Below are 24956 nucleotides of genomic sequence, written 5' to 3'. Positions count from 1 at the left end.
AGAGTGAGGAACAGGAGTGGGGTCAGGAATCAGGGAGCAGGGCCACAAGGATCCTGGATTCAAACCTTTGCCTGCCGCTCTGAGACGCGTTGGAATGGCAGCCAGTTCCAGACCCACTCAGCAAGTCACCACAAACCCTGACCTGCTGTGAGGTACAAAGGTCAATTCCGGATCCACCCTGGGGCACAATCCTAGAGGCTGTTTTGGGGTGGGGCCATGTGCTCCACCTTATTTAATCTAGTTAGGAGCCTATGGAAAATAGGCTCTAGCCACCACACTGAGCATGTGTGAATTCTACAGACTTTGTGTACTGTGCTCATTAGTGAAAGGTATCCTGGGACTTGCAGTTCTGCCACTGTTTCCTCATGGGCTGAATTCTGAGGCCAGGGTCCACTTGCTGCTGGGCATTCAGCTTAGTTATACTTCCTTAATATCACTCATCTCTTGACATGAGGAGCTGAGTGCAGACAGTTCCATTCTGACCAACCCTCCACAAACCCACAAGGAGGCCCTCATTCCTGATCCCGCAACCAAGGGAAAAGGAACCTGCTACAGGGCTTTTGGGACCCAAAGAGGCAACAGAGACCTTGAGTGAAAACCCTGAATTTAATGTGACACTGGGGGGAGCCCCATTCCTCCCCTTAGCACCCACCCATCCGGCCTGTTGTGAGTTGGGTGAGGGCTGCCCCCAGTCTCCGTCCTGCGGCTCTGGGTGCCATCCTGTACTCAATCAGCCTCCTGGGCCTGCCTCTCTGTGAATCGCCTGTGGGACACAAGAAGACATTATATGGGCTTTGCTGTATTATTCCCTTTCTCCAACCTACCCTTTCCTACCAGCTGCCCTCTAAGCATCTCACCTTCTCGCGTATTCATACAGCGCCTGCTTTCGCTCCTGTAGACTCTCCTGCCGGGCCCAGGAGGACTTGGCAAATGTGAGGGCTGTGGGCTGAGGGGTTGCCGGGCCAGAGCTGGGGAACTGAGGTGATCACAATGTCAGAGGGCTTGCGAAGTCATCATCATTAAACACGCATCGAATGCCTACTTTGCAAGAGAGGTACTGTGCTAGGGTCTCAGGATCAAAAAACAGACGTCAGGACGGGGAATATGCAGACTGCCCCATCCCACCTCAAGTCCTGGAGCTGCTCATTTTCTGGGTCTCACCTTGGGAGTGGAGGCTGTGGCAAGGGACTGGGTCCCCTCAGTGATGTCTTCAGGCATGAAAGCTACGGCTCCCTCAAGCAGGTTAGTGATGGTCAAGTCTACACACCCAGTCCTGGCTGCGGAGGAGGGGGGAGGGGACAGCACGGTCTATTCCTCTGCTCACCTTGTCCCTGCACCACCCACTTTCCCTCTCTGTGCCTGTCTCCTTGGGTAACGCTACTCTTTCTCATACCTAGGTCTCTCTGGATGACGCCCAGTGGAACATGGGGTAAAACCTCCTTCACTCTCTGAGCCAGAGTTGCCAGATGCACATCAGGAGAAGGGCCAGGGGAGTGAGGGAAAGAAGACTGGGCTGCAAAAAAGAAATCCGAAATATGGTGAGTGGAAAACTCGAGGAGAGAGGCTGATTAGTACAGGCATAGGGAGGAAGTCAGAACAGGCTGCAAAAGAGTTGAAAAGCCTTATGCCCAGAGACCACACACCTGACTGCGGGCGCAATCTGGGGTGTCTCTGTCGCTTCACGTGCTCTGCTTTGTCTGCTGGAGTGAGTCGTGTCCCCGTCTGGCCCAATTCTTTGGCCACCAGCTAGGGAGGATTGGAGGATTGGAAGTTTCGCAAGTGTTCTCCTCCTTCCCCCTAAAGAAAGAACCTACTTCCACCCTGCCCATGTCCCCTACCACCTGTTGTACACGGAGGGCAAACTCTTCACTCCCCTCCCCCAGCTGTCGATGAACAGGACGGAGCCACCTGCAAAAAACAATCCAGGTCCACGTTGGGGTCACCCACTCTCCACTCTGATGCCTCTTTTCTTGGAACAGTGGTGGTGACAGTAGGGGAGGTAGTAAATACTTTATATTGCCTCTGTGGTAGAACCTTGACATTAAAAGATCTGCAAATGGACAGGGCAGACAGCTACTTCCTTGACCTTGAGGTGAGTTTCTCCCAGCCACCAAAAAGTGAGGACAGTTAATACCTTACTTGATACACCGTGAAAGGGACGAAAAGTGACCACAGCAGTTCTGAGACCCAGGATGCATCTGACACCGTCTGAGGGGAGGGCATGAGTGAGGTCTAAACCAGGGCCAGGAGTAGGAAACTTCCCCTCCAAACCCAGAGATTCCCTGTGGAACACACTCACCACGGAGACAAGGGGTCTCTGGACTCGCAGGGTAAGAGGCTGTACCACATCCTGGATAGAAAATGGCCAGGAACTAGAAGAGTGAAAAAAGTAAGATGGGATTCTAGCCAATCTAGTCAGCAGCTCATACCTGACTTAAAACAGATACTGCCACACTGTACAAATAGAAATGTGGGAAATAAATGGATTCAGGGGAAAGAACTAAAAGTGGGCAAAAAGTAAATAAACTAGGAAGGTAGTGGGGAGGGCTGTGAAAACCCGAGGGCCCCCAAGCCTGATCACCTACAGTTGGAGACAGATACCTGTGCTCACCCACCTGAAGCGCAGGAGCCCCTCCCGGCCATTGGTGGCCTCTTCCTCGGGAAATAGTAGCAGAGGGGTAGGGGGAAGCCTTGTTGAAGCACAGAATCTCTTGAGTGACTCCACCAACTCGCCCTGACCATCCATCTCCATAAAGCCCCGAGACCAGCACACAAAGCTTGGGGGACTATTGAGTAGAGGCTGGGAACCGGAAGGAGAAAGCAAGAAGAAAAGAATGCTGTGAAGTGAGAAAAATTGACATATGGGTAGAAAAGTGAGGTCGGGGTAAGGGTCAGTATCTTGTGGTCCCCATGGGAAACCCGAACACGGAGAGGGGTGCCTTGAGCTGGGCCCCAGGGAGCCAACTCCGTGGCACTCTCGGTTTCCTCCCTAACTCACGGTGCTACAGCTGGTGAGCAGGTTGACTATGTTGTGGTCGAAAGGTGTCACGTGGTTGGAAATGAGGACCCTGACACGGTGATCCCGCAGTCCAGAGTCCTCCTGCCGGGCCACGAGCCCCAGCACTGCACACATGGTCCGTACCACGAACCTGCGAACGCAGGCAGTGGTGACTACCTGGCCTTGGGCCAGGCCCAGCCCCAACCCTCCCCGACCGCCCGGGTCGGAACCTGCGAAAGACACTGTCTGGTAGCGCGCAGCTGACCAGGAAGACGTGGATCCCAAGAAACAGGCGCAGGACGAGGAGGCAGAACCCGACTGGAGCGTAGAGTAGTAGCGCGAGGAGCAGGAAGCCGTCACCCGGGAGCCTGGGGGCGAGAGGCGGGGTGATTGGGCGCCGAAGGCCAAGTGGACGCGGAAGTCGGTCTCTTCCCGCCGGGGCTCTTACCGGTGCGAATCAAAGAGCCGCTCCGGCCCCGGCGACGACGGAGGCTCCATTGCCGCTGCTTTAGGGTTGTCTGGCCGATGCCGCCATCTTTCCGCCCCGCCGCAGGGGCTCTTGGGAAGGCGGAGTCTTCGGGCATCCGCCCAGGGTGCCGGGACCTGAAATTCTGAGGCGCCCCGGAAGGGCTAGCGGTCCCATCATGCCTCGCGGACCCGTGGGCCACCTCATAACTCGCGTCCCGCGGGGACCACAATTCCCGGCATTCGCGGGGCGGGGGCGGAGTTGGCCTCCCGGAATCCTGGGTCCCAGCGTGCACTTCTGGAGACTTCAGGTACCGGCGTCCTCAGCGTCCAGCTGTCCTCCTGGTCGCGTCTAGGGTGCCGCCTCTGCGCTGGGCGGGCGAGGAAGCCGCCGAGGCGGAGCTGATGGCTGCACTGAGGGCGGGGCGGGGTGCTGGCTGGAGCCTCCGGGGATGGCGGGCTTTGGGTGGGGGTCGCTGGGGAAAGGGACCCCTGTTGACCCCTGACCTCCGGGCCCTGCTGACGTCAGGAACTCCTGACCTTCGGACCCGAGTGACTTATGGGACCCCCAGTTTCAGGGCCCGGTTGTCTGTGGGGGTCCCTGAACCACCGACATGCCTGAGGTCCTGGACTTCGGATCTCCGAGCACGGCTGATCGCTGGGACCCCAGATCCCCGGACTCCGGAAGACTCCGGAACTCCCGGAACCCGTCCGCGCGTGTGGCTAGCGGTGGCGCTGGGCGCTGGAGGGGCGGTGCTGTTGTTGTTTTGGGGCGGAGGGCGGGGTCCCCCGGCTGTGTTCGCCTCGGTCCTTGGCTCGCCGCCCACCTCTCCCCGGAGCCAGTACAACTTCATCGCGGACGTGGTGGAGAAGACGGCCCCTGCCGTGGTTTATATCGAGATCTTGGGCCGGTAATGGTGGGGGTAAACACTAAGGCACCGAAGCCGCGGGCTAGAGGGCGGGCGAGAAGGATGGGTCTGAGCCTCCTCACATCTGTACTGTCCCCCCGCCCCCCTTTTTCCAGGCACCCTTTTTCGGGCCGCGAAGTCCCTATCTCGAATGGCTCAGGATTCGTGGTGGCTGCCGATGGACTCATCGTTACCAATGCCCATGTGGTAGCTGATCGGCGCCGAGTCCGTGTAAGGCTACCTAGCGGCGACACGTATGAGGCCGTGGTCACAGCTGTGGATCCCGTGGCAGACATCGCCACGCTGAGGATTCAGACCAAGGTGGGGGTCGGGGCAGGCCATGTCTGCTCGGGGCTGTGAATTTGTTCACATCTCCAGATGCCGGGTCTCTTGTACCCATTCTCCCTTAGGAGCCTCTCCCTACGCTGCGCCTGGGACGCTCAGCTGATGTCCGGCAAGGGGAGTTTGTTGTTGCTATGGGAAGCCCCTTTGCACTGCAGAACACAATCACCTCCGGCATTGTCAGCTCTGTTCAGCGTCCAGCCAAAGATCTGGGCCTTCCCCAAACCAATGTGGAGTATATCCAGACTGATGCAGCTATTGATGTGCGTCCTGATATGAGAAAAATGAGACTCGGTTGGGGGAGAGGGGAGGGGTGTGTGGTACAGGCACCAGTTGTGATAGATGGTGGATGAGCCTATATACCGGGATTGGGTCGCAAAAAATGTGGCCACTCCTTCACGGGCTGGGAAAGGAGAGGATCTGGAGAAAGTGTCTACATCCTGATTGTGCCCCGAGGCATAGAGTCCCTGGATCTCTGCCATATTTTCTCGTTGTCCTGCAGTTTGGAAACTCTGGAGGTCCCCTGGTTAACCTGGTGAGTGTGACATCCTTTCCAAGAATCCCTCTCTCAGGTCAGTATGGGAAGGGGTGGGTTTCCCCTAATTCACTGATGTTTGGTCAAGTTTCTGAGCAGTTTCTTGTTGGCTGTCTCCCAGAATCCAACTAGATCTCCCCCAAAACTCCCTGCCACTCTTGCTCAGGTACCCCCATCTCCTATTATTTGTCTGGACTAGAGAATAGTGGGCTGTGTCCCAACAGGATGGGGAGGTGATTGGGGTGAATACCATGAAGGTCACATCTGGAATCTCGTTTGCCATCCCTTCTGATCGCCTTCGAGAGTTTCTGCATCGTGGAGAAAAGAAGAGTAAGCCTGGCTTTCGGGGAAACGGGTTTCTTTAGTGGCAGGGGTGGGGAGGGTTTGCTGGAAGAGGGGTCAATTGGGAGGAGGAGGGGAAGTAAGGATATACCTGGGTGGGACTCATTTGTCCTTCTAACACAGATTCCTGGTTTGGAGTCAGTGGGTCCCAGCGCCGCTACATTGGGGTGATGATGCTGACCTTGACTCCCAGGTATGAGCTTTAGGGGTAGTGACACGTAGGGCCATCAGTGTAACCAGTGGTGGGTACCTGGCAGTTCTGTTGAGCTTCGTTCTTAGTTCTGTTTTTATTTAAGATGAGTTGCCTCATTCCTTTCTCATTATCTTGATTTTTCTCACCTCACTCTATTTTGCATACCTCCCATCCTGTTATTGCTTAGATTTACAATAAATACCCAACCTTCCAGACGTGCCTTCCCTATGAGTATTTTCTGTTCCGGCCAACTTGATTTCCTAATTCCGTGTTTTTATGTTGTTCTTGTTTTATATAGTTTAATATCAGATTGATCCTTCTAGGTTAAGCTAAAGTTATAGCATTTCCTAAGTTATAGCTGCTTTTAGGATTCTAGAATGACATTAGTGCTATTGATTTAACCCTGTGTGTCATTTGGAATGTTACCTTTTATATACACATTCTGCTTCCTAACTGCTAGAAGGCAGAAAGTGAATTGTTTTTGTATCAAGAAGGTCTGGTGCACGCCCTGCTCACACACTTGTAGCGTGCTGATGAAAGATGTGAGGCAAACCCTGAATGGGGAGAGTGCCCTGTGACCACCAGAGTGATCTGTGTCCTTTCAGCATCCTTGCTGAACTACAGCTTCGAGAACCAAGCTTCCCTGATGTTCAGCATGGTGTGCTCATCCATAAGGTCATCCTGGACTCCCCTGCTCACCGGTGAGGGAGAGGCTGCATTAGGAGGTGGAGATGGGTGGGGTGTATGCGCCCTTGAAGTGGGCCATCTAGTTCCTCCTTTATCTCTCTATCCTTTGCCATAGGGCTGGTCTACGACCAGGTGATGTGATCTTGGCCATTGGGGAGCAGCTGGTACAAAATGCTGAAGATATTTATGAAGCTGTTCGAACCCAATCCCAACTGGCAGTGCGGATCCGGCGAGGACAGGAAACACTGACCTTATATGTGACCCCTGAAGTCACAGAATGAATGGATCAGCAAGAGTAGGAGGCTCCTGCTCGGATTTCAACCTTGGTTTCGTGGCTTGGGCTCTGAGGGCGCCTGGACAGAGGATTAACTGAACCAGTTGGGGGCAGGTCCCTCCGACTACCACCACCACTTCCTGGGCTCTGAAGAATCACAAAAACACTTTTTATATAAAATAAAATTATACCTAACAACATGTCTTACTGAAAAATGAGGGGAAGGGTGGAACACTGCTCTTTCCCCCCACAAAAAGGCTAGAGGTAAAGCTTTATCTTCCAGAACTGAGGGGAGATGCTGGAATTAAACCATTCTGACCTCCCTATTCAAGAAAACGAGCTGCTGTTGTCGGTTGTCCTGGGCAGCCAGTCAGGTGTGCCTCTCTGTGTTGTGCTTGGCTTGGTGCTGGGCCTGGGAGCAGAATGCCCCGTGCCTGGCAGCAGATCAGGACAGCTGGCCTAAGAAAGAGGGCAGTGATTTCTGCTTGATGGTTCCACATCTGCAGTGCACAATGGAAGAGTGCTGTGGGCATGCTGACGTCAAAGATTCCTTGGTGAGCTCCTGAGGTAATGGCAGCCTCAGACCCCTGCCGTTAGGGGCCAGTGGTGGTCTGCAGAGGAAGGTAGTGGCACCTTAGATGATCTGGTTACTAGTCTGGCCAGGGTAGCGTTCAAACCTCCTGTTGGCCTCTTCACTGAAGGCATCCCCTGCAAGGTGAACAGGTGGTTTGGGTAGGAAAACAGACCCATTGTGGGGAAGGGTGGGTGGAAGTGGAGAGACTGGGAGATCCAGAAGTGGGTGGGGAGACCTAGAAACAACTGAGGGAGATGGGAGTGAAGGCCTTTCCCTCCCACCCCCAGGCCTTCTGGCTTCTCTTCCCACCAGGTACCAGTGTGACAGTTGTGCACCCAGATGCGGTGCCCGTCATATTTGCAGTTACATTTCATGGCGTTGTTGGTGAAGTCGCTCTCTGCTACTTCAAAATTGGGGTTGATGACCACCTGTGAGTAGGAGAAAGCCAACAAATGAGCTGCATTCCTCAAATCCAAAGGTGTCTTTAATAAACACTCCTCCCACTCAACAACTGGAAATCTCAGAGCCCCGGCACCTGCAGAATGTAGTTTCCTGGTTTTACATCTGTGATGTCAATCCATTGACAGTCGATGTCATGCCGGTAGAGATCCCAGCAACCCACAGTGATGCCCTGCTCTCCAAAGTTGGCACACTCATACCTCTTGGAGACATCTGAGGAGATGAGCGTATGTCGTGTGAGGCAAGGCTGTGGAGATGAGGTTAGTGCAGTCTATTCTAGGCCCCAACTCACCCTCCTGACATTCGGTGTCTTCTAGACAGAAACTAGCTTTGTGGCCCTCAGCCACCTTGGTGCCGTTGGGGGTCAGGATATCGTAGTGAGTGAAGATGTCCATACTGTGATAATGCCTGTGGGGACAAGGGGATCCCTGATTCTTTCCCTGCCCCCAGCAGGCTTGCCTCTTCCCCAGTGGCCTTGCCCTTCTGCTACTTGACCCTCTCACCCATGACATTCATGCCACACCCAGGAGTGGCGCCCAGCCTTGGGCCTGAAGTCAGCACGCCCCAGGTTGTGGATCTGGGAGGAGAATCTGAGCAGACGCCGGTGGCCGTAAGGCCAGTTGGCTGAGCGGGCTGAGCTGGCCAGGCAGTTCTCCTCAGCGGCACAGTACAACATGTGCAGAGGCCGGTCCTCGATGTAAGCCGTCTCCTGCACCAGTGCGGAGTGCAACAGCAGGTCTGAGGCGGCTGCACCGAGGGAGGGAGGAGAGTTAGACGCCACTGGAGAGGGGCAGGGACAGGTGGGAGTGCTTCCATCCCCCTCCCCCAGGAAACAGGTGAGACTGCCTCTCCACAGGGAAGGTGTACCCCTCCAGATTGCAGCTCTTCCTGCCAAGAGGTGACCCAGAGCCTCCCCTCCCTGGGTTGCATCCCCCGACACGTCACTCACTTTCAGAACAAATGACTCCAGCAGTAAAATGGCTTCCTGTCCTCCTGCAGGTGACATGGGTGCCATGGTGAGCACATTGGTCCAGGGACAGCTCAGTGCCTGTGCAGCGCACTCCACTCATCACCACCTCTGTTACATTCCCTGAATCCCAGTACCAGGTCTCCTGGGGACATACAGAGATGTTTTTGTGAGGCCACCATCCAGCTTCCCCAGCCAAGGGGCTCATTTTGACAGACCTCTGTCCCAAACACCACCTCTGGAGGCAATAGCCTTGGTTCCCTTCTCCTTCCCACTCACCTGCAGGCCGTGGTTGGCATAGCCCAGTCCAAGCTGCCTGCAGGCAACCATGGCCTCCAGGGTTCCCCAGTCATCTCCACAGATGAGGCCCCAGCGGAAGGACCCAGGTCCCCCTATTTGCACCTCGACTCGCCCTTCATGTCGGCTGCGGCCCCCACTGAGTCGGATCTGTAGTGACGCAATGGAAGTGCTGTGGAAGCTTTTGGGGTGGAGTAGTGGGAGTCCACAGTGGGCCTGTGGCTGAATGGTGATTCAGAAGCACTTACAGGGCTAGCAAGTGGTGGCATCAAGGGGGAGCTGCCTGATGATAGGGGCCTGGGGCAGTGGGCAGTAGGGCCATCAGACTGCATCATGACCAGGCAGGACTGGATAGGACATGAGATTCCTGAACCAGGGTAGAAAGAGTGACTGACCTTGGTCTCTACCCCAGTGTAGGGCAGGTTGCATCGGACGCCAGCATCTTGGCTATGGGAGCAGTCTTCAGCTGTGATGTTCTTGTGGGGGCACTTCCAGAGAGAGAGCTCCTGTCCAGAGCATCTAACTTCACTTAAGTGGATGGCACCCATGCCTAAGGTCAGAAGTCAGAGATCGGGAAGTTCTAACTTTACTGTCTGCCCAGGGGCCTCCTTCCTAAGGAATGTACCCCTCCAGGAGTATGTACCTCCTACCTCCCTCTCCCTCCAACCTGTACCCGCCTCACCCTGCCCCATGCGGGCACCGCTCAGAGCCTCTCGAGCACTCCCGAAGCCTAGCTCCCGACACACCACGCTGGCTGCTTGCACGTCCCACTTGCGATCACAGACCGTACCCCACGTGCCAGCCTTCAGGACTTCTACCCGGCCCTCTCCTGGGTGGGCTCCGCCCTTTAGACGCACTCGGACCTATAGAGGAGAGAGAGGTGCCCAGCAGTGAGTGGGGACATCAGCACAGAGACAGTAGACCTGGGAGATCAAGGAGATTCTGGTGGGAGGGAGCAGGTGGTCTCAGGTCTGTGGCCCAACCCCTGGAAGGTTCCTCTCTGTCCTCAAAGGTCAGAACTATGCTTAATCAAGGGATGGCCAGGCTACGGGGTTCTTCACCTGGGCGGTGGGGAAGGTCATAGTTTTTCACACACCTCCCCCTGAGGCTTCGACTGTTGCTTCTTCTGGCCACTGGACGCTGCGTAGAGAGGGCTTGGCACACAGCTCACCACCGCAGGGGCCCCCCCCAGGCACCTGGTGGTGTCATTGGCTCGATAGAACTCCAAAGAGCAGAGGGAGAGATGGGCCTCCGTGCCCACGCACGCCACCCCATGCAGACCAAAGGAGTGTTGCTGCCGCTGGGCCAGCAGCCTGGGGGGACAGGAGTGGGAGCAGTAGGGTGAAACGGCGCTCCTGCCTCTTTGCCCGCAGCCCTCCCCCCACGCCATGCCTCCACCATCCCCCAACCTTCCATGACCGCTTTAGTTCTTCTCTTCTCTGCAAAAACACAGAGACAAAGAGACAACGGTAATGGGGAGTTTCCAGGCTGAAAGAGCCCAAACAGGGGGGTCCTTGGGTATGTTCTGCAACAGAAGAACCCTGTGGGAAGGAAGGCTAGTTTTGACTTGCCTGACAGAAAGCTTGTTCTGTGTGCTTTCAGGGAGCTGGCCCTAATGGAGGCTGAAGCTGCTGTGCAAAGAGATTAGGAAGCCAGGACTGACCGTCTGGAAGAGATAGGCAGGAGGGAGTAGCTAACAGGAAGCCTGAATGGCCAGAGTAAGCGGATCTTTATTACGACTGAAAGAACTAAATGAGTCAGGATGCAAAGAAGTGAGTAAGTCTTGGGTTTACATGGCTTCTTAAGGCCAGAGGGGCTTCCAGGCCAGAAGATGATGGGCAGTTACAGTGAGAACAGACCAGAGGTGAACACAGGAAAGACGCGAGCTGGTATATATGGGAATGACGATGTACAAATACAAGACAGAGAGAGACCGCAGGACCAGAGAAGGAGAGTGAATATGAACACCAGAAGGGTACGCGTGACCCCAGACCTAAACCTGAACTGCATGAGTCTTTAATGAGGTAGTCCATGCTTCCGTAGGTTTAAATGTAACAGAAAGAATGTTCCATAGCCACCTGAGCAGGAAAATGGGACTAAATTAGAGACGTTAAAACTTTGAAACGCAGCAGAGAGATGCTGGAGAGAATGAGGGGACTTGCTTATCAACACCCACGGAATGGAATGTTGCAGTGAGCCGTGTGATAAGAGAAGTGCTTTCTTCCCAGAAGAGCCGGTTTGAACCCAGAGAGGGAAGGAACCAATGAGGTCTTGTGTTGGTGGGGTGGGCCTGTGAGGGTGGTCTGGAGGCGAATTACTGCACTAATGTGCTCTATTACTTGATGTCAGAGGAGGAATATGATGATTTGAAGCCACCGGCTAGGAAGACACAGAGAGAGGGATAAGTTATAGACAAATCAGACAAAGGAAGCCTGGAGACTTTACAGAATACCTTTGGAAGCTCAAGATAAGTGGACTCTGAAGCTCAAAGAGACTCAGTATTCTTTCAAAGTCCTTTCTGGCTGAAAATAAAAGTGAAAGAGGTCATCACTTTAATGTGGGGGTCAGGGAAGGCCAGAGTATGGCCATGTTGTGCAAGACAACCTAAGCTAGAAGGGCACTATGGGAACACCCCAAATTCCAAGGCATGCTGAAGGCACCAGAGGGAGGAGCTGGGGAGTGAGGGGTGTCTGGGGCCCCTGAGAGACCCTGGAAGGCTGTGAAGAGAGGAGGAGACGGTAGAAAGGGCTGACTTCTCCACAGCTCACCCACTGCTGAAGGAGCTCTCCAGGGGACTTTTCATGCGCGAACTGCCTTCAGAAGCCAAGTGAGACGCAGTCATTGGGACTGGCACCTTTTTGTTCCCTGGGGTTCTGAAGGAGCCCAGGAGGAAAATGATGGAACTGGGAGCCTAACTGTGTTAACTGGGCCAGAGGGCAGGGCTGCCATCTGACTCCTGCCCTGGGAAAGGTTCCACAGGGGATCCTGAGTCTCACTTCCAACCCAGTAGCACTTATTCCATTTAACAATTAATCAAATAAAGGTAGGATGGGAACACTGATCCCTCAGGGAAACTTAACTTCTTGGGCGAGAGGCAAGCATGGCGTCTGAAGGACAAGAGTGCCAGAGTATCTACTAAAATCTGCTGGGGGAAGATAAGTAAGCATGTGGAACAAGAGGAGTCAATGGGCAAACTTCTACGGAGATTTTTCAAAAATCCTGTGATGAGCAGAATTCCTCAGACAAAAAGCATAAGGGGAAAAAAAAACAACAACCCAACGACAACAAAACAACCCCCAAACAAAAGGGACAATCTTACTTTACATTTTGGTGAATCATCTGGAAGGTGGCTTATAACAGTTGCTGCTGCTCCTCGACCTCCTGGTGGAGGCGTCTCTTGCACCCCTTCCTAACCACAGCCCGATGCCCCCGACTCATCACTTGGCACTCCCTCTCCTCTCCACCCAGCCTAAACTTTATTTACCTCTTAATTGGCCCCCTGCCCATTCGGGTTTTGGGTTTGGCTTTAAGCTTGGTGACTGGTCTGAAAAAAGGAGAAAGAAGTTAGTGGCAGTAGTGGTCAGGTGCGTGACCCGGGAAAGGCAAAGGATTCTGTCTTCTTTCTGTCTCTAGGAAGGACCCTTCATGCAGAGCACAGGAAGGGGCAAAGCAAAGGCAGTCAGATTTTCCACATACACTGCTGAATGCCACTTAACTATATGTTTGGAATACATGCTGCTCTCTGGATTCAGCAACACTGATGAGAAATCTGGTGATGTCAGGCCAGGTGGTGAGGGGAGAGGAGATAGGAGGAATGGTGGAGGGAGGAGAGAGTGTGGGAATGTGGGTGAACGAAGGGAGGTTAGGAGTTAGTGGGGGAGGAAGCATGCAGGCGGCTGAGGCTGGAGTCCAAGCTATCTGGGGGCAGTATAAAGATGCGGAGGTCTCTACATTATTTCCTCCTTGTGTTTCCTAAATCAAAACGTACCCATCCCCATGCCTGCCTCCCCTCCCCTCCCTCCTGGAATGGCCACTTTCCAGCCATATCCCTAATTCATCAGCTTGGGTTCTGGGATGGACATGGATAGGCTGCCTTCCATCCATCCACCTCCTGGGGCCACAGGGATGAGCAGGAGGTCCCGGGGCTCTTGCCCCATTACCTTCCAAGGGGTTTGGAGCGTCGGGCCGAGGCTTTGGCCGCTCGCTTCCTCAACTTTCTGTGAGGATAAGACAACAGCAGAGTCAGGAACAGTCTAGAACCAAGTGGGAAAAGTTGGTGGAACAGGGACCAGGGGCAAGATTTCTGTTTTAGCAGTTAGTGGTCTCCTGGTGGCAGGATCTTATAACATTAGATGCCCCCAAGGCTCTACCCTTCACAGCTGTTTGGCCTCAGAAGCACATGAATGAGACGGGTGAGTTGCAATGAAGGACGTGGCCCCAGGGCTGATAAAGACCCTGTACCAGGACCCACAGAAAGTAGGCTAAGGCAGACGGGGAACAGGATTCTTGGACTGATATTAGGGCTGCTCTAAACCTAGGGGGGAGGGCTGGGGGAACAGGTTAAAGTGGAAGGGTGTTAAGATTGCCAGACTGACTAGACAAGGAGAGAGAACTAGCCTGGTCACACCTAGGGAGGCTGTGTATTTTTTTCCTGGATGCGCTCCGGCTTCTGGAGTATCCAGGCCTGAGGCCAGTGAACGAGGACCAAGGAACAAGGCTGGACAGCAAGGGACATTAACTGGGTCTGACTGGGGAGCATGAGGCCAGGATGCTTAGGATGACAGCATCCTTCCTGTCTAAATTAAATCCCATATGCTTTAGTCATTCACAAACAGCTCATCTCCCAAACTTACTTCTAGGGAATTAAGGTCTAAAACCTTATTTCTTCTTAATTGCCCTAAATATTTGACCTATTTCACTCTTCGAGAGGTTATCTTAAGTCTGATGAATGGAAACTAGGTCTGTTTCTCCTCTCATTCTCCCTTTGATTTCAAAGACTTTCATTTTGCCCACTCTTTGTCCTGTCCAACTATATATAGATGAACGCAGGTCTTGTCTGTCTGTCCTTACAAAATTTATGGAATTCCCCATTATCCTCTTAGTTATCGTGTCCTTGAACATGTTCCTGTTCTGCTGTTTCTCTTGAGTCATACTTGGATGTGGTATATTACATGCAGATGTGCTAGGATTTTAATATATGGATTTAAACAAGGCTGAATCTGCTTGGTATTTCCTACCTTGGCTTCTTCCTGAGGATGATCTTTGCCAAAACATCCAATACATCCAACATTCCTAACAAAGAGTCTACAATAACGCTTGGGTCCCTTTCCTGAGACACTACTAAGAGTTTAGAACCTTTCATCAGATAAGTATAGTGTAAAATGTCTTCTCCAAATGTCTTTTTTTCAAACATGTCTGAAATGAAATATATCTGGCACTTTCTATCACCAGTAACCAAGAGAAACCATGTAACAGTACTCAGAAAAATGTAGTATTATCTAGAAATTGAGAAGGACTTCTTCTCTAGTTATTTAAGGACTTTATAAGCTCTTTATAATTATATGGTATATATAATTATTAATATATATCAGGCAAACATAGGTTACATTGAGGCCCTGGCACTTATTTACGACCAGTGCTGAATCTGTCTCTCTTTTCTAAAGCCACCACCCCTAACTGTTTCTGAATTTCTTTCTCTAGGATCCTTTCTCTCTCAATTGAGAAGTTGCAAATAGCCTTTCCTCAACTGAATCCTTTTAAACATATTCAAATCTCTCTCTCTCTCTCTCACACACACACACACTCCACCCCACATTTCTTCTTAGTAGAAAAACTTTTCAGTAGTGTCAACACTCATCATCTTTCCCACTCTCTCCTTAATCCACTCCTTTCTGTCTTTCCCTACCCATCACTCTGTGATAATAAATCTAGAATTTTTTTTTTATCTCACATACCACTGACTCTTGGTAGCATCTGACACTGCTGTTCTCTCTCCCTCCTTAGCTGTCACAACACTATTAGCTTTATTTGAGTCCTTTCTTGGTCTTCTTTGCAGGCTCCTCCTCTATATAGTCATTTACTTTTTTGGAGCTTTAAGGCCTTCTTCTCACTTCACATCCTCACTTTATATGTTCTCATTTACATCTAACCTTGTATATCCCATTGCCTTCTTGATGTTCCTACTTAGATATCTCAAAATTATCTAAAATTTAATGTGGGTCCAATTCTTTTAGCAAAATCTATGCCAGGAACTTAGGAATCAACCTTGACATCTCTCTCTTCTTCGGCTCTCAAAGTCAATCCATAACCGAGTCCTGTCAGTGTTCCTTCCTGAATGACTTTCTAATGCATTTGCTCTTGCTCTTCTCTAAACCATTCTCAAAATGCAGTCAAAGTGGTGTCTGGGAGCCACAAACCTGATCACGTCCTCTCACAGCCCTCCTCTTTAAAAAACTTCAATCACTTTCCATTACTTTTATCATAAAGATTCAAATCATTACCATAGCCTACAAGGTCTTCTATGATCTGGTGCCAAATTAACTCTCTTATCACCTCTGTAGTCTCAGCACCTTGCACAGTGCTTGGCAAATAGTGGGAGTTCAATAAATATCTGTCAATGAATATATCTGAATATGAACAAGAATATCTGAAATGAACTAGAAGAGTGCCTTCTTAAATAGCACTTAAGCTCTTAGAACCTCAATTTCTTTGCCTGCAAAAAGGCATTAAATGGTTCAGTTATCTGTACATTCTTTTCCTCTTCTAAAATTCTACAACTTTCACATGTTCTAGGGTAGAAGTACCAAATCAAGTTGAAAAATGATAAACACATCACATTCTGATTTTCTTATTCTCTAAATCTTACTAACTTCCTCTAAAAGCTAGCAGATGCATCTTCCTTCTCCAAGGAAGGCAGAGTTATTTATAACTATCCTGCCTAGCCTTTATAATTGCATTACCTATGAGGAGTCTCCCTCTGTCTGACTTGACCTGTGAAGGAATATCTACATCAAATTCTCATCACAGAATCTCCCAGGACCACTGTAATCTCTTTCCCTACTAAGAATGAACTCTGTACTTAATATAGATCTCCTTTTCCAGCCTTCATACTCCAGACTCAGTAAGAGATTCCAATATGTACAAATATATTCCTGATTTCTGAAACTTTCTTGAGTCTGTGCATACTTGGGGACAATTCCTGGGCCTCAAAATTCCCAGAGATGGCCCATATCTAAAGCTAGTTCATGTTAACTTGAAGCCCAGAGATGCCGGGCACCATCCTTCTCTTAAGCAGTTTCAGAATCATTTTAATTATCTCTTCTTTTATTTTCTGTATTCTATCAGTCATCCTACATCTATTTATTCCTTTCTCTTTGTCGTCATCCTCCTAATCAGCTTAATTTTATAATTCCTAATTAATCTTACTGCATCTAGAACCTCCTCTTCCAATTCACTACTATCAGACAAACTTTAAAAAAACTGGCCTTATTTTTATCACTGTCTCATACAAGTACTTTTATTTTTTAATTTTTCATAGGATAAAGATAAAACTCTCCAATCTGGCATTAAAAGTGTTCCATTTCCTAGCCTTACTTTATCCATTTTTCTTCCACTGTTTCTCAGTATACATCTTCTCTCTTTCTTCCCTGGTGGCTCAGCAGTAAAGAATCTGTCTACAGTGCAGAAGACATGGGTTCAGTCTCTGGGTTGGGAAGATCCCCTGGAGAAAGAAATGGCAACCCACTCCAATATCCTTGGCTGGGAAATCCCATGGACAGAGGAGCCCGACAGGCTACAGTCCACGGGGTCACAAAAGAGTTGGACATGGCTTAGTGACTAAACAACAATCTTCTACTCTAATCAACTGTCTTTCAAAAGTTCCTATTCATTTTCATCTCTGTGAGGGTCAACAATGACATCCAAGTCACTAACTTGCATTCATTTCTCAGTCCTCATGTTCTCGGAAGCATCAGCAGTAGTGCCTCAGTTGATTCCTCTCTCTCTTCCCTGAAGCACTTTACTTGGCTTCCAGGCCTCCACACTCCCCTGGTTTTCTTTCTGCCTCACCTCCCTGTTTGCATTTTGCCTCATCTTCCTCCCCTCCTAATGTTTAAACTCCCTAGAGTTCAGGCCCTGCGCCTCCTTTTCTCTATTTACACTCCCTCCCTTGGTGATGTTGCCCAGTTTCAGGGCTTTAAATACTTGCATTCAGCTGAACTCTAGAGTCATATGCCCAATAGCCTCACCATTTCAGTGTCTAAAGCACCTCAAATTTAACTGGTCTAAAAACAAGTCCCTAATATACCATCTCCACTCTCCCATCCCCACAGAAAACATGCCCCACTCACTGTCTTCTTTATCAAATGAGGCCAACTCCATATCTAGCTCAGGCCAAAAACCTTGGAATGATCCCTAATTCCTCTCATTCTCTCATACCACAATGAATCCATCAGCAAATCCTGTTGGCTTTATCTTCAACACAGAATTTGATCACTTTTTCACCGCTTTCGCTGGTCACATCACCTCTCACTTTCTTTAGCTGGCTTTCAGGAGACAATAACTGCCTAACTAGTCTCCCTGCCTCCTTGACTCTACACATTCCTTACAGTCTATTCTTAACAAAACGGCCCAAATAATACGCAAAAAGTGGAAGACATGTCACACCGCTGCTCAAAACCTCATCTCACACAGTAAAAACTAAAGTCTCTCAAATGGCCTTACATGATCTGGCTCCTCATTCTTTCCTTATCTCCTCCTAAATTACATCTCCTGTCATTTTCTGCCTTATTCCCTTAGCTCCAGCCCCAGTGGCCTCCTGGAGTATGACAAGAATTCCCCCTAACTCCTCACCCTGATATTTTCTCATTTATGATGGCTTTTCCTGGAGATGCTCGTCAAGATTTTTGCAGAGATTGTGCCCTTTAAATATTTTCTCAAATGATGCCTCCTCTGACTTATTTTAAAACTGCAATTCCAGTCCCACTTCCTAACATTTTCCCTGCTTTATTTTTACCTATTACACTCTTTGCCATCCTTACATTTTGTAATTTTACTTTCTTCCTGATTCTTCCCTAGTTCATGAGATCAAGGATTTTTGCTGTTGTTGTTCACTGTTGAATTCCTAGTGTCTAACAGTCCCTGGCACACAATAGGCACTCAATAAATGTTTATTCTCTATACCTTTGTTCACGCTACCCTCTTCATCTGAAATCCTGCTATTTAAGTAGCACTAATCTTTCAGAACCTGGAGTTTGGATTTGGGAAGGTAAAGAACAAGCACAGGGAAATACAGGCCCAAGGGAGATAACAGCAGCGGAGCACAGCACACAGATGTTTTAAACTGTATATGAGTCGCTATACCAGAAAAAGGATATTCCTTGGGGCCTAAAGAACTTTCAGATGTGTCTCAGAGCCAAGGCAAAAAAAAAATTTCAGCAAGTGTGGAAAAGACTGGAGGCTGGATAATGTACTGACTTTCAAAAAGGAGGAAAAGGATTCCTCAATTTACAGATAATTTATGTTCTAGAATAGTCATTAAGTAGAAAGTTTGTGAGCATTGAGGAAAAAATATGGTGATCCTTAGAAATCTAAAAGGATTTCAGTAAAAGTCAGCTCAATCAAACCACCATGATTTCCTTTAAGATTATTAAAATTGCAGAATGGCTGTGAACACAGTATATCTGGATTTTAGCAAAAGACTAATAAAATCTCCTATAATTTCATTATAGATAAGATGATGAAATGTTGGCTGTATCACTGTAGTGTTCAGTTTGTCTCAACTGTTGAAAAAACATTTCACAACTAATGATTAAAGGTTTGATGTAAATCTGAAGGATTCATAAGAGGAGTTAGACTTCGGTTTTAAAGATTTCAACATATTTAACAGTCACTTCGTTGAAGTCAGGAGGGATAGGTATCATGTCTATTGATCAGAGGGGGCAGGGAGGGATGACAAGTGCAAAATAATGTCAAGATTCAAGATAATCTCTTGGGATCATTATGGTTTTTAAATGATGTATCAAACATGAGATCATGTATCAAACATTTCATAGGGTAAACTCAACAGATTTAGGTTCAAATAAGCTGCTCTATCAGTATCAAGGAGGAGGGAAGACCTAATTTAGGTGATTACAAGGTCAATATGAGCAGTGGGATGCTGCCTCAACGGAAAGGCAGTGCAAAATCTAGATGCTTTCATTAAAAAGAGCTTTTATGGTGTACCCTGCCCCGATCAGCCCTACATCTGAAGTAGCGTGCCCAGTAGGTCACCCAGATGTTAAGAGCTCTTCCTGCAAGTCTGGTCTAAGGAAGAGCTGAAGAAAATGATCCTTTTAATTACAAAGAGATCTCCAAATTTAAAACGGCCAAATTAGATGCTGCAGGGAAGCGAGACGCAGTAAGCAAAGAGCCGGTCCCGAGTGTGATACATTCCCCGGAAGCCGGCGCGTACACCAGGGCTCCAGTGCAGGTGGAGAGGACCGGCCTCCAAGGCTGAAGGATGTTCTGGAAAACTAGCTTAGCAGTCCTGAGTGCTCTCGCGCTCACAGACGCCTAGAGGGCCGCCGGGACCCAGAGAAGGGCCCCGGCCTCTTCCGGCGCCCTCCGGCCTTCGGGGATTGGCGGCCAGGATGGGACCGCCGCCCCGCGGGCGCCCCGGGCCTGTCGCAGTCAGACTCACGGCGTCTGGCCCCGCCCGGGTGCTGCCTCGGCGGGGCGTGGTCGCCAGCCCCACCCCGCGACTCGGACCCGCCGGCTCCCGGGCCGCTGGGCGTGGCCCCGCGAGGCCCAGCTCTAGCCCCGGGGCGCGGAGACGCCACCTGTCGACCGGCGGCCCCGACGCCACCGCCGCCGCTCGCCCCGCCCCGGCTCTGGCCACTGGGGCCAGAACTTCGCTGGTCCCCGCAGCAGATCCGCCTCGGGGACCGCTTCGTGGGCCAAGATTTCTCTCTCAACTCTAGTTTCACAGAGGCCTCCACATTTCCCCCGGCTCCCCAGGTGAACCAACCCCTTCAGAGGTCCCTCAACACCACTCCTTAACAAGCACCCCTCAACTCCAGACTGCTGCACCAGCGCCCACGTCCCTTCACCTGTAGAAGGCCACGTTGACCCGCTTTTCGCTCGGGAAGCCCAGCATCCCGCAGATCACGTGGCTGTTGTGCGCACTCCAGCCTTTGTCACACACTTGCGACCAGCCATCCGGAAGCCTGACTTCGACCAGTCCCTCAGTCACGGGCAGGGGCCGTCTGCCCCTTCCAACGGCTGGCCGAAGCCGCACCTCCTCCACTTGCAGGTGATGCTCTACCTGGGGATGGGACCACAAGCAGAGGAAGGTATCCCAGGGGCCCCTTTCCCATGTCTGGCCACTTAAGAAACCCTGATTGAGTGTACTGGCTGTGAACCCAATGGCGAGATGGGGCTGAGGTGCACGCTCTGTGAGGTGCAGCCACCAGAGTGTAAGGACTTGCTGGGCTCTGAGAAATGACTAAGGGTCCAGAAGAAGCTGGGGAAGGAGCATCTAACTCTGCTTGGAGCCTGAGGGAACTCTTCACAGAGTGGCACTGAAGAAGTAGGAAAAAGTAAGAGTGAAAGGTTCCCTCAGGAATATCTGAACTGAGAGAGAGCACAGGTGCCCTGGGGACCAAGGATGAAGTTGGAGAGATTCATGCCAGGCTTAGTAACTTGACTGCTAATACTAAAATAAAGCTGGACTATGCAAGTGCCTCAGAGCTCTATCATTTTGCCCACTCCCCCAGTCTCCCACTAACCCCAACTATCCCATTGGGCACATGGGATCCCCTACATTCTCGTATCTCCACTCATAACCACCCCACAGCCCTTTCTGTCTTGCCGTCCTGGGTGGTATGTATGCATGTGTGTGTGTGTGATTATGAACTACAGACCTCAATGACATTGGAATCTGAGAAGCCAGGGAGGCGCTCGTCCTTGCAGATGACCCCAGCGTCCTCATCGTGGGTACAGTCACTGTTCCCCCAACCCCGGGAGGCACATTCAGTCACACTCCGCTCAGTCCCTCTGCAGCTCAGGTTGTCCAGCCAGATGCGGCCTGTGTGGGAGGGGAGATAAGGGGATAGAGAGGCTTGGAGAGGTAGCATGGGGATGTTGGTGAGAGTGAGCATGGAAGCCTCACACCTGATAATGGGTAGGGAAGCGACAGGGGACCCTGGAAAGGCATAGGAAAGAGAGTATAGGACTGATGGAGGGTTGATAGTGTTCTGGGGATACGCCAAAATTTGGTAGGGTGAATACAAAGACCCAAGAGTCGACTTTGAAGTTCTGATCAGCCCTTACCCATTCAATGACAGCTGCCTAGTGTGCGTGAGGCACTCTGCCAAGGTATGTACATACGTGATCATTCTTAGAACAGAGCTGCCAGAAGATATCATCACCATTTTGTATAAAGAATTTGAAGTTCAGGGAAGTGAAGTAGCTTGCCTAGGACCATCCAGCCAATGCATGAGGGCTTAGGGATTTGAGCCATTTGTGAGACTTGGAAATGTAAGATCCTTTCACCTTAGCCTTACATTCTCCCATGTGACGGCTCTGTGCTGCCATGATGCCCCATGTTCTTCTCTTGACCTGGGCCAAACTGAAATGAGTATCGCTGACTTTCTCTCAGAACTGGTGGCCCCTCAAAGGGCCACGTGCAGGGAACCCTCGTGCATATCCGGACAGGACTTACCCAGCTTCTGCTGGGATACCTATCTCTTGCCCCATTAGGCTGTTGGAACTATCACAAACTATTGAGATTCTTTTACTACTTTCCTCCACTCCAGGTCTGATTCAGTCCTTTGATGCCACCCAGAAAAATCCCTCAGTCAAATGACTGTCTTCAAAGTTGAATTCAACCATCATGTAATTATTATCCAAAGCTTTTTCATTTCATATCAAATATCCCTGGTTTATTCAGCTATTCCTCCTTGAAATGTGGCTTCCAATCTTTTACATCTGGTAGCTCTCCTCTGAAAGTACTTCTATTTCCAGGAACCTAAGTTCCCTATTCAGGGATTAAACCTGTGCCCTCGGGAGTGAAAGCGCCAAGCCCTAACTACTAGACCACCAGGAAATGCCCAGTACTTCCATTTTCTATTGTCTCTTTGAAAATGTGGCATCTAAAGTGATAGTTTATTCCAGATGTGGTCTAACCAGTGGGAATGGGGGGTTAACTGCAGATTGCGCCAGCTCCACCAATCCCACTGTGAGTTTATACAATGCAAGTGCCCCCAGGTCTCAGAATTGCTCCTAAGCCCCTACTAACCACATCCTGAAGTTTCTACTTGTCTTTGGAAGCCCAGCTTGTCGGTTTCAGCTCTAAATTACAATCTGATCTTGTTGGCTGCAGTATCTGCGATCACTTCTGTCTCTGGGACATCCAGACGTCAGTTACCTGCTCTCAGCTTCCCATGAAACCAGCTGGTCTTTAATCATACAGGGCTCCTCTGTGTCAGGGCTGTCTTTGCATGGGGCTTTGTAGAATCATACTTTTGCAGAAGAAAGTAACTTACAGATCATCTAGTCATTTTGCACATGGAGGCATCTGAGGCTCAGAGAAGGCATCGATCAGCCTAAGTTCACGTGGCTTTATGTTGGTTGGTTTCCCCTCCACGGGTGTACTTGACACTGGCTGTTGTTGGTGTTCTGTGTCCCTGGGGCAGTTCCCTCCCCTACATTTAGGCTGTACTTTGGCAGTACCTAGGCTGTGCCTGAAGCATTGCTCACCTGTTCCAGGGCCATATTTGGCACTGTGGGTCCAGCCTGTGGCCTCTGTGAAGCCCAGCTCCCGGCATAGGACATGAGCAGCCTGCAGCGTGAAGTCATCATCGCAGATGGTGCCCCATTCACCAGCCCGCTGTATCTCCACGCGGCCCTCGAATGGCTTCCTGGGGAAACCAGCCAGCCGAAACCGCAGCCCCTGGCTCCCGGCCCTCTTTTCAGGTGCCGTGGATGGGGTTGGAGATCCCAGGCACGAACTGCACAGCAGGCACAGCAGCAGCCCCCACAGGCTCCACTGCCAAACACTGACAGGTCCCATGGCAGGGAAGGCCTGGGTGCCCCAGAGAGAGAGGAGCTGAAATTGAGAAGCCCAGGTCTCAGAGAGAGGTCATGAGAGGAGAAGAGACACCGGCTAAGACCAGAGACAGAGGGCCAGTGTGACAGAAAGGGAGGGACCCAGGGGCTGAGAGAGACAGAAAGAAATCCATCCTAAATAAGAAGAGAAATGCAGAGTAACAGAGGCACAGACTGAGACGCCCAGACTGGTGGGGGGGGAGGGGGGAAGAGAGAGAGAGAGAGAGAAGCCTCTCCCTCCCTCTGTAAAGAATAAATGCTCACTATTAGTTGTTATGTCTCATAATGTCCTTTCCCTGGTTCTGCTATCATCACCTCTATCCCGACTCACGGGTCAAGGACACCCAGTGATCAAAAGACAGAGATTAGAGACCGAGATCAGAGGCCCATCAAGATAGATAGGTTGAGACTGAGCAAGAGACACAGAGAGGGAGACCCAGACAGACAGGATGTGAGAGGGAGGGAAACTGTGGGAATAAAAGGGGACCAAACAGACAGTAGAGAGAGAGTGTTGAAAATGGACAGAAGGGGGTCAGGAGAGAGTCTGGCACACAGAATTGGGGAGCAACTGAGAAAGGCAGGCAATGAGTAAGGAGGAGTTCAGTTCAGTTCAGTCACTCAGTCTTTGCGATCCCAGACTGCAGCATGCCAGGCTTCCCTATCCATCACCAACTCCCGGAGCTTGCTGAAACTCTATAATTGCCTTGAGAACCCCACGAACCTCATGAAAAAGCAAAAAGGAGGAGAGGGGCTGACAAAAACCAAGGAGCAGAGGCAGGAGGGACCCAGATGATCCTGTTCAGCCAGTCAGAGAGAGGACAGATAGTTCCTGATTGTGGAAAGAGGCAGGCAAGAAGGGGCTTAGGGCACCCTCAGATCTCAGGTCCCCTAAATGGCAGTCAGGCTGAGAGTCCTTTCTGGGCAGATTCCAGGTAGAAAAGGCAGAGAACCAGAATGCATTGGAGAACTTGGTACACATCCTGCATGCCCTTGCAGGGTCAAGGGGCCCAGAAGGGCCAGGCCTCAAGATGGGGGTGGGGTGGGGTGGGGTGGGGTTGTCCAAGCCTCCTGCCAACACAGCCATCTCTTTCCCGGGGCAACAGGAGGCAAGAGCACTAGTCGGCTTCTCAGCTAAGGCCTTCCCTCTGTCGGGAGAACAGCTCCTTTACAGCAAACTCCCCCTACCCCCCCACCCCCACCCCCCTACCCCATGCTTCCCCCAACTCAGACAAACAACACAACAGGGAAGCTTTGTTTGGGGACATTTTGGCTTGGGGACCTAGGGAGAGGGCCTCACAGAGGAGCCCCTAGCCTTCGGGCACTTCGGATGCCCTATTTGGAACACCCTGTAGCCCTCACTCCCCAATATCTGCTTCCTTTCTCCACTCTTCTTGTGTCTTCTTTGACTATACAACCCTCAGTAGCTTGGCTTTCCTTTGATTCTATCCTACATCACTCCTTTTCCCAGGTCCCTCCATCATCCTCTCCATCTACAACTCTCCTTCCCACCGGGAGCGTGACTCCCCCTACCTTTGGCTGAACGGGGACCCTAGCGGCTGGGAGAAGAGTCTTGATCCTGTAGATCAATCCTAGGACTTCCAAAAAAAAGTACTTGGGAGACTGCCCCTCTTTCTCCCCCGCCCCCCCTCTTCGTTCCTCCCACGTCCCCTTGAGCCCTCCCACATTCCGCCTTCTCCCAGGATCCCTCCCAGGCCAGTTCCCTCCTCTTCTCCCCTCCTCCTTGGAGCTGGCCGCTGTCGCCGCGCAATCTCCCTCCCGCCCCCCTCCTCGCCCCTCCCAGCCTGTTTAATAAAGCTCTCTTTTCCCGCG

The 24956-nt window shown here is 50.9% G+C and overlaps 3 protein-coding genes across 4 annotated transcripts; 1 reads left to right on the top strand and 2 right to left on the bottom strand.

Moving 5' to 3' along the window:
• Nucleotides 1-587: 587 nt before the first annotated feature.
• On the bottom strand, nt 588-3596 carry AUP1 (AUP1 lipid droplet regulating VLDL assembly factor). Its single transcript, XM_052647637.1, has 12 exons — nt 3447-3596; nt 3229-3366; nt 2999-3149; nt 2616-2800; nt 2300-2372; nt 2135-2208; nt 1842-1908; nt 1644-1746; nt 1394-1513; nt 1162-1277; nt 858-976; nt 588-763 (listed from the first exon to the last, which is right to left on the bottom strand). The coding sequence occupies exons 1-12, from the start codon at nt 3494-3496 to the stop codon at nt 727-729; spliced, it is 1233 nt and encodes a 410-aa protein (XP_052503597.1). The 5' UTR covers nt 3497-3596; the 3' UTR covers nt 588-726.
• A 272-nt stretch (nt 3597-3868) lies between these two features.
• HTRA2 (HtrA serine peptidase 2) lies at nt 3869-6931 on the top strand. Its single transcript, XM_052647636.1, has 8 exons — nt 3869-4374; nt 4488-4692; nt 4782-4976; nt 5216-5248; nt 5473-5578; nt 5714-5783; nt 6389-6484; nt 6586-6931. The coding sequence occupies exons 1-8, from the start codon at nt 3869-3871 to the stop codon at nt 6749-6751; spliced, it is 1377 nt and encodes a 458-aa protein (XP_052503596.1). The 3' UTR covers nt 6752-6931.
• Nucleotides 6932-7007: 76 nt separating this feature from the next.
• LOXL3 (lysyl oxidase like 3) lies at nt 7008-24699 on the bottom strand. Of its 2 annotated transcripts, XM_052648661.1 has the most exons (16): nt 24657-24699; nt 22779-23127; nt 20942-21105; nt 20129-20343; nt 13202-13294; nt 12526-12585; nt 10138-10354; nt 9724-9904; nt 9437-9591; nt 9024-9191; nt 8727-8889; nt 8281-8524; nt 8070-8185; nt 7854-7990; nt 7635-7746; nt 7008-7452 (listed from the first exon to the last, which is right to left on the bottom strand). In XM_052648661.1, the coding sequence occupies exons 2-16, from the start codon at nt 23089-23091 to the stop codon at nt 7379-7381; spliced, it is 2412 nt and encodes an 803-aa protein (XP_052504621.1). In that variant the 5' UTR covers nt 23092-23127; nt 24657-24699; the 3' UTR covers nt 7008-7378. The 2 variants fall into 2 exon arrangements, with proteins under 2 accessions (XP_052504621.1, XP_052504622.1); XM_052648662.1 differs by lacking the exons at nt 12526-12585; nt 13202-13294.
• Between the last annotated feature and the right edge of the window lie 257 nt (nt 24700-24956).

Source organism: Budorcas taxicolor, chromosome 11 (assembly GCF_023091745.1).
Source record: "Budorcas taxicolor isolate Tak-1 chromosome 11, Takin1.1, whole genome shotgun sequence".
In the NCBI taxonomy this organism is placed as follows: domain Eukaryota; kingdom Metazoa; phylum Chordata; class Mammalia; order Artiodactyla; family Bovidae; genus Budorcas; species Budorcas taxicolor.
This window is presented reverse-complemented; position numbering and strand designations above follow the sequence as displayed.

Bases quoted from the DNA above. Each gene is read 5' to 3' on its own strand.
- AUP1 (XM_052647637.1), bottom strand. From the start codon at position 3,496: ATGGAGCCTCCGTCGTCGCCGGGGCCGGAGCGGCTCTTTGATTCGCAC. The intron at 2,373-2,615 runs GTGGGTGAGCAC...TCACTCTTCTAG, and splicing joins GAGGGGCTCCTGCGCTTCAG to TTCCTGGCCATTTTCTATCC. The intron at 764-857 runs GTGAGATGCTTA...TGTGTCCCACAG, and splicing joins CTGTATGAATACGCGAGAAG to GCGATTCACAGAGAGGCAGG.
- HTRA2 (XM_052647636.1), top strand. From the start codon at position 3,869: ATGGCTGCACTGAGGGCGGGGCGGGGTGCTGGCTGGAGCCTCCGGGGA. The intron at 4,375-4,487 runs GTAATGGTGGGG...CCCTTTTTCCAG, and splicing joins TATATCGAGATCTTGGGCCG to GCACCCTTTTTCGGGCCGCG. The intron at 5,579-5,713 runs GTAAGCCTGGCT...CTTCTAACACAG, and splicing joins GCATCGTGGAGAAAAGAAGA to ATTCCTGGTTTGGAGTCAGT.
- LOXL3 (XM_052648661.1), bottom strand. From the start codon at position 23,091: ATGGGACCTGTCAGTGTTTGGCAGTGGAGCCTGTGGGGGCTGCTGCTG. The intron at 10,355-12,525 runs GTAAATAAAGTT...CTGTCCCCCCAG, and splicing joins GGCAGGGGGCCAATTAAGAG to GCTGCTGGCCCAGCGGCAGC. The intron at 9,905-10,137 runs GTGTGTGAAAAA...TCTCCTCTATAG, and splicing joins AGTCGAAGCCTCAGGGGGAG to GTCCGAGTGCGTCTAAAGGG.